We start from the raw sequence: 8,369 nt of genomic DNA, 5'->3' as shown, positions 1-8,369 counted from the left end.
ATATCAATCGTGTTTTGAACATATATATATATATATATATATATATATATATATATATATATTATGCATAAAAATAGTGCAAACTAATAATGTTCAAAAAGGTGAGCCCCATACTAAACAACACCAACCAATATAAAAAATAAAAAATAAACTATATAAAGCATGGGTTTAGACCTATGCTTCATCGTTTGTTGTCCCTTCAAAAAAAAAAGGTGGGCTTCATACTAAATAACACCGAGCAATAAAAAAAAAAGGTGGGACTCACCACATCCAAACTCACGGAAAAAAAAGTGGACCCCATATTAATAGAATCAAGCAATATTAAAAAAAAGGTGAATCTCATATTAATAAAACAAACAATGTTAAAAAACAAATGCTTAGAAAATCAAACAATTAAGTCAATAATGATGGACTCATTGCCACATGCATATCAACCCATTAGTGGGAGCAAATGAAATTATTGTACAGCAATATACTTAAAATACTTATATATTAAAATAAGATAGAATTTAATTACTTTTTCATTTTTTCCTTACTCTAATAAATGTGAAAAGAGATTAATGTCATAAAAGAAAAAGTAATATTAAATGGAGATCAAATAATTAATAAGCTAAATTAGTGAAATTCTAATTCTAATTGACGTTTCCTTAAAAACCGTGTAAAAAATAACATGACAAGTAAAATGAGTTAAACAAAAAATATTTACTAAAAATTAAAAAATAGAAGTTCTTCATGGCCCCATATTAAACACCAACCAGTATTAAAAAAAAAAAAAAAAAAAAAAAAAGTGGAACCCACCACATCCAAACTCTTCGGAAAAAAAATGTGAGCCCCATATATATTAAACAACAACTAATATTAAAAAAAAATGAATCCCATAGTAAAAAAACAAACAATGTTAAAAAAAGTGCTTAGAAAATCAAACAATTAAATCAATAATGATGGATTCATTGCCACATGCGTATTAACCCATTAGTGGGAGCACATGAAATTATTGTACAGGAACATACTTAAAATACTTATATATTAAAATAAGATAGAATTTAATTATTTTTTCATTTTTTCCCTACTCTAATAAATGTGAAAAGAGATTAATGTCATAAAAGAAAAAATAATATTAAATAGAGATCAAATAATTAATAAGGTAAATTAGTGAAATTATAATTCTAATTGACGTTTCCTTAAAAAACATGTAAAAAACAACATGACAAGTAAAATGAGTTAAACAAAAAATATTTACTAAAAATTAAAAAATAGAAGTTCTTCATTTAAATAGAAAATCAAATTTCTACTTCGTTTCATCTTAAACATATAAAATTAATATAATAATTAGAATTAGAATTATCCAAATCAAATTTTGATAAAAAAATTATATGTATTACTTTACTATTACTACTATATAGAAGATTCAGTTTATAGAGGCAACATCGTCGTCCGTGTTCGGTCCTATTTTTTTATTTAAGAGTAAAAAAAAATCCTTTGTGGTCCCACCCACTTTTTTATTTAAGGCAAAAAAAATAACGTTTTATACTTTATATTACCCCAACTCTTCTAAAAAGTAGATAGAAATACTTTATTATATTTATTATGTTTACTAAAATAAATATACTTAAAATATATATATATTTAAAAAATAACATACAATTTAATTACTTTTTTATTTTTATTCTTACTCTAATAAATGTGAAAAGAGATTAATATCAAATGAAGATCAAATAATGAATAAGATAAATTAGTCAAATTATAATTCTAATTCGCGTTTCCTTAAAAAAACATGCAAAAGACAACATGACAAGTAAAATGAGTTAAACCGAGAATATTTACCAAAAATTAAAAAATAGCATTTCTTCTTTTAAATAGAAAATTAATTTCTACTTTGTTTCGTTTCAAACATGTAAAATTAATTTAATAATTTGAATTAGAATTATCCAAATCAAAATTTGATAAAAAATAATAAGTATTTTATACTTTTAAATTAATCGAATTAAAATTGAAAGTATCAATTGATGCTTAAATATTGCAATTATTTTATCTCAAAGAGAAAAAAATAGTTTTCTTTTAAACAAATCTTCTCTTTTAAAAAGTATTAATAAATTTTCGTAGCAAACACGAATAAAATAAAGTTTTAGATACGGAGCACAAACTACAATGTTATATTAATCGTATTTTGAACATAGTATGTATATATATATATATATATATATATATATATATATATATATATATATATATATATATATATATATATATATTATCTAAACACAACTACATATACATAAATACACTATAATCTGAAATGTTGGGCCCGTGCGCAGCACGGGCATAGGCCATCTAGTATGAGTTTAGAAGGCATGGTACTAAGGAGCATGCGTAAATGATGCAAATTGGTATATACGGGTAAATAAAGTTAACCGATAGATATTTGTGTAAGACTCCCAATTGTCATCATTGACTTAGAGCCCGTTTGGATTGGCTTATAAGTTGCTTATAAGCTGTTTTCAGCTTTTTTTTAAGTGTTTGGCTGGCCAGCTTATAAGCCATTTTGTGCTAAAATAAGCCTAAAAAAATAATTGGGCCCGTTTGGCTTAGTTTATCTAAGGGAAAATTTCACAAATGACTAACATTTGGGGTTTAAAGATTCACTGTAGCAACACTTTCATTATTTACGTAACGTAGCAAATCCAGCCCATTTATCAGCTTGTATCCAACAATTGTTTCACGCTGTATTCCGGATACAATAAGTAAAAAGTTGCTGAAATCTTGGAACCAAATCTTTTTAAACATGGCAAACAAAAATAAAATCTTCCTAAAATCAAGCTTAACAGATAGCTTCCAAAAATTAACACGACTCTTTATTCCTCCATACATTCGAATTTGAATTCAAATTTGCATCAGCAATAGCTGAAAACAGAGCAATTTCAGTCAAAATTTAGAATTCAATTATACCAATTCCATGCATAAAACGATCTCAGAATTTAATTGTGAATCTCTTGCGTCTGTGTATGTCAAATTCGGTGCTGTATGTATCAGTTTCTACGTAAATCCTTTTTGTTGACCTATACAGACATTGTTGGATTCATCTCATCGCCATTATATACAGCAAAAGGTAATTAATAGATCAATTTATGTTTCTGACCAATTTATACAGATATAGATGATACAACAGTCTTACGGATGATTTTGTTGCTAATTTGTTGCAGTCCTGAATGTTGCGTTCTAAATTCAAGTAATGTCTAATATAACAGCGGTAATTCGACATTCTGATTTTTGGAACGATGGCAATTGTTTCGTTAATTACTCTATAGATGCAGTAGTTTTCAAAGAGTATGCCTCGTATGATGAGTTAGTTGATGCAATAGCGAAGCAGGTGCGAATAGATCCAAGTATCAAAAAAATTACTATCAAATATATGATCGACGGTAATTCCATGCCTATGGAAATACACAACGACATGAGTGTCCGGGTGTATGTTGAACTGAAGAAAGAGACTAGGCAGTTCGGGATGTATCCGTTGTGTATCACAACAGCTGATAGGACGAGTGAATACAGTCTATCGGGCAAAATTGTTATTCAAGGTAGCCTATCATTAGCGGATACAAATGGTATACACGAAATGGATGCTAATGATTCGATAGCACTGGCGGTATCAGCTTCTAGTAAGGAAATAGTTATATTCGGAGGAGAGAACGATTTCATAATTTCAAACCGTAATAAAAAAGAAGTCATGGTAAATCAGGTATACAATGATAAGAAAACTTTGAAAGCTGTGATGACGAAGTATGCTATTGACAACAGATTTCAATTCCGAACAGAGAGGTCAAATTATGTAAGGTTAGTTAGTCACTGATTTTTTTGATGTATTTGTATACATCTATAAATTCAATACAATTATGCTAGGGTAGTGTATTAAACTGCTTACATGTATGTCTACTAAATTTGAATACATGATTATATGTGTGTTTTGATTATTTATATATTTTCTAAATATCACTGTTTTGAATAATCATATGATGTGTATTTTTCGACTGTATATGTATATATACATATCCGGTATTGCAGCTACACCCTTGCATGTCTTTCTAGACAATGTGAGTGGAAATTGAAAGCTTCAAGTATCAACAGATCAGCTATGTTCAAAATCCGAGAGTTCGTAGAGAAACATACATGTCCATTGAAGGATAAGGTGTATATGCAACATCAAGCTAGTAGTGGTTTTATAGCTGGAATTATTAAGCCAAAATTTAGAAATTATAAGAGGAAGTATGTGCCTAGTGATATAGTAGATGATGTTAAAAATGATTTTGGGGTGGATGTGCCATACATGAAAGCATGGCGTGCTAAAGAAAAGGCTATGACGGAGTTAAGGGGTGAGCCAGCCGAGTCATACAAGAAATTGCCGGGATACGTATACATTTTGGATAAAACATACCCAGGTTCTCATATAAGAATGAAGAAAACATCTGAAAATGAGTTCTTGTATCTTTTTGTAGCATTGTATGCATTTATAAAGGGGTTTGAATGTTGTCGACCCATCGTGGTTATAGATGGCAGCCACATCAAAACAGCATATAATGGGACATTTGTTTCAGCGAGCACGATGGATGGTGCAGGTATGTCAAAATCAATCATTTAGTTATATAAAAAGCTTATAGAACTAAAAAAAAAAAATATGTATTCAACTGATTTTGCAGGGAACATACTACCTTTGGCGTATGGCGTGATTGATTCAGAAAATGATAAGTCTTGGACGTGGTTCTTCGAACAGTTCAAGGAAGCTTATGGGCTACGGGAGAGCATGTGTGTTGTATCTGATAGGCATGAAAGCATCATCAAGGCTGTATCCAAAGTATATCCTAATGTTCCCCATTTTGCATGTATATGGCATCTTTGGAAGAATGTATACAATAAATATAGAAAGAGTCACAAGGTGCTGAGTGGGGTGTACTATGCAATGGCAAAAGCGTATACGCAGGATGAGTTTGACATGCTAATGGAAAAGGTTGAGACGGTGGATATTCGTGTAAAGGATTACTTGGACTTAGCCGGCAGGGAAAAGTGGTCTAGGCTTTATGCTCCAGTCAACCGAGCATGGACAATGACGTCTAATATTGCTGAGTCTATCAATTCAGCTCTCGTACAAGCAAGAGAATTGCCAATATTTGATTTTCTGGAAAAAGTTAGGATTATGTTTGGGCGCTGGAATTTCACTAACCGACAAAATGGTTTGTATACATTCACAACACTTGGGAAGAAATTCAATGAAATGCTTTCCATTAATGAGCGTAAATCTGCACGCATGACGGTTAGTTTTCTGTGTATCTGTTTGTGTATTTAATTTCTTCGATATATTTCATGGTCTGTATGATTGTTAAATTTATATATTATTTGAAATACACCTGTAACATGCTAATATATTTTTGTATGGTTTCTCAGGTAATACCATCAACCGAATACGTGCACACGGTAATTGATGAGGGGCGGCGTTTCATAGTTTGTATTGAAAAGAAGACATGCAGTTGCAAAGAGTTTCAGATGGAGGAGATTCCCTGCCCACATGCCTGGGCTGTTCTTAAGAAAACAAATCTCACAGCCGACAACTATTGCTCAAAAATATACAAACCTGAAACTGTGATGAAGACTTATGATATCCCAGTTTATCCTCTACCCGATGAGAGTGAATGGAAAATACCTGGATACATTTTGGAAGAGGTAGTTTTTCCACCAAGATACAAGAGACCGCCTGGAAGGCCAAAGAAGAAGCGCGATAATTCTTTATCTGAATGGTTTTCAACTAAACGTACAAATTCGTGTAGTAGGTGTGGACATGTTGGACACAATAGGCGTTCTTGTACAAATGAGCCTCGAAGAAAGTAGTTGGTGGTTCCGTTGTAAATATTGCTGTCTAATGTTTTCAATATTGGACAAAATCAACTGCAAAGAACGATTGTCGTTTATGTTCCTTGATTTTTGGTCATGTATGTTTGTTTGGAACACTGAATAAATGAAACGATTTTATATGAAAACATTGAAGTGTCTGGTTTGTTTTGGTTCATGATTTAAAACTGTACCAATACTAAAGTTTAGCACTTATACTATTCTAAAGATTTTGAAAGCAGAAACAGTTTCTTTGAAGGGATGATATCTATCAACTATGTTCTACACCTATTTGAATGAATTGTATCCAAGATATCCCGGAACCAGAATACAATTTTCTGTGAATACAGTTTTGTGTGGATACATTACTGATTGCAAATATACAAAATATTGTTTCGCTGTTTTCTGTATATGCTGATTGAATATACAACTATGTGTGAATACAATTCTGAATACAATAGAACAGCTTTGTGTGGACTATTCTGCTGTGGATGTATTCAACATTGCTGAAACTAGATACAGCAATGTGTGAATACAATAGAGAATGCGTATACAACATTTGCTGATACTAGATACAGCAATGTATGAATACAACTGTGAATACGTATACAACTTTTGCGTGGTTACAGCTTTGAGTGAATACATTACTGGTTGCAGATAGAAATTCTGTCTGTGGATGTATTCAACATCTGCTGATTCTCGATACAGCAACGTGTGAATACAACTTATTAATTGGGTATCTGAGATTATCCAACATGTATACAACATGCCCCAGTTTTTCTGGTGGTTTTTGCAGCCATGGCGTCGCCAGACTATCTTTTGCCCGAGCTTTACACAGATCTGAGCCTCACTTTCTCTGTCAGTTTAGGGAAGCAAAAGGTAGGAAAATGAGCAAAGCAAACACTCAGAAGAGAGAGAATGAGGCTACAGGGAGTTCAGCATTTTTCATTGAAAAGGGTGGTTGCCACTCTTTGCATCTGCCAATGATTTTCTTAATCACTACAAGAATTCAAACAACCCTTTTAACAAATTTAACAGAGGGAGTAATAATATTAACAGTTTGTTTGGATGGTTGTTTACATATCATATCAAATGGTGTCTATACCCTTCTATACTATGTTAATACAATCTACAACAACATAACCAATGTGGCCCCAGTGGGGTCTGCGAGGATAGAGTGTACACAGACCTTACCCCAACCTTTGGAGGTAAAGACGTGGTTTCCGATAGACCCTCGGCTCAAGAACTATGCTAATACAATGCTTCTGTTGGATCATTGAGTGCTGCCAGTCGAGCTGGTGGAAACGGGTGCTGGTGATGATGATTTTTGTCCATTTTTAATTCCCTTCTTAGCTGATTAATCGGGTATTTGAGATAATCTGACCCGTAACTTGGCAGGGCATGCTTCCAGACTTTCTGGTGGTTTTTGCAGCCATGGTGGTGTCTAATTATGTGTAAACAGCTTTGAGTGAATACAGCAGATGGAAATTATGTGTATACAACTTTGAGTGAATACAGCAGATGGAAATTCTGTCTGTGGATGTATTCAACATCTGCTGATGCTCGATAAAGCAATGTGTGAATCCAACTCTGAATGCGTATACAACTTTTTTCACTAGCTTGTATCCAAGAATCCCAAGTGATATAATTTTGTGTGAATACAGCCTTTAAGTGAATACATTACTGATTACAGATACAACTATGTGTGAAATATTGCTATGAATGAAAAATAATTGCTGCTTCATTCGATGAAATGCACATCCAAAAGTTTCTTAACTACAAGGGATGTGTCCTCATTTGATTCAAATAACCATCAAAATAACCGCAATTGATTCAACTCTGAATACAACTATGAGATATAACAAAACATGAATACATTATAAAAAATCAGAATGTATTCATTAAAAAAGTAGCTGAACATTGAGTATTCATACTAACAATTGCCTTCTAGGCATCAAAAAGTCAACAACATAAAGGATGAAAACACTATCATAATCTATTTTACGGTCAAGAAACTAGAATCTAATTAACTATGTTTAATTCAACTTGATCAAAATCTATCGCTGCTCTAACTGGCTTTGGAGGAGCCTCATTGTCGCTTACAGCATCGATTTCATTCTTCTTCTGAGCATAAACCCACAAAAGTGCACCATATCTCGTCCGAAGTAACTGAGCATCAAGATCTTTGGGTGGAATATCTTCTTCATGACTCAAATACTCCGCAAATGCAACAACATATATCCCGCAGTCCCTATAAATATGAAAAAAGATATGTATTTTAAAACAATAAATTATCTGCGTCTATGTTATTATAGAGAATAAAGAAACATACGTACATGCTACCGGGACTTTGCTGTGGCAGATTGTCAACAAACACAACTTCAAACTTATCAGCCGATGCTTTGTCTTTGTATGCCGGGTGATGAGTAAAATCAATTCCTTTTTTTTCAACATAGAAGTCAGTGAGATGTAAGTACAGAGGCAACAGTGAGGCC

The 8,369-nt window shown here is 32.3% G+C and overlaps 2 protein-coding genes across 2 annotated transcripts; both read left to right on the top strand.

Moving 5' to 3' along the window:
• The first annotated feature begins 3,229 nt into the window (after positions 1-3,229).
• LOC132637407 (uncharacterized) lies at positions 3,230-4,633 on the top strand. Its single transcript, XM_060354495.1, has 2 exons — positions 3,230-3,831; positions 4,060-4,633. Exons 1-2 carry the CDS (start codon positions 3,230-3,232, stop codon positions 4,631-4,633), a joined length of 1,176 nt encoding a protein of 391 aa, XP_060210478.1.
• Positions 4,040-5,884, top strand: LOC132638373 (uncharacterized). The gene is made up of 2 exons (XM_060355282.1): positions 4,040-5,302; positions 5,434-5,884. Exons 1-2 carry the CDS (start codon positions 4,670-4,672, stop codon positions 5,872-5,874), a joined length of 1,074 nt encoding a protein of 357 aa, XP_060211265.1. The 5' UTR covers positions 4,040-4,669; the 3' UTR covers positions 5,875-5,884.
• Positions 5,885-8,369: the final 2,485 nt, after the last annotated feature.

The sequence above is a fragment of the Lycium barbarum genome, chromosome 4, assembly GCF_019175385.1.
Source record: "Lycium barbarum isolate Lr01 chromosome 4, ASM1917538v2, whole genome shotgun sequence".
NCBI lineage: Eukaryota > Viridiplantae > Streptophyta > Magnoliopsida > Solanales > Solanaceae > Lycium > Lycium barbarum.
The sequence above is the reverse complement of the archived record's forward strand: the minus strand, read 5'-3'. Positions and strand labels throughout refer to the sequence as shown.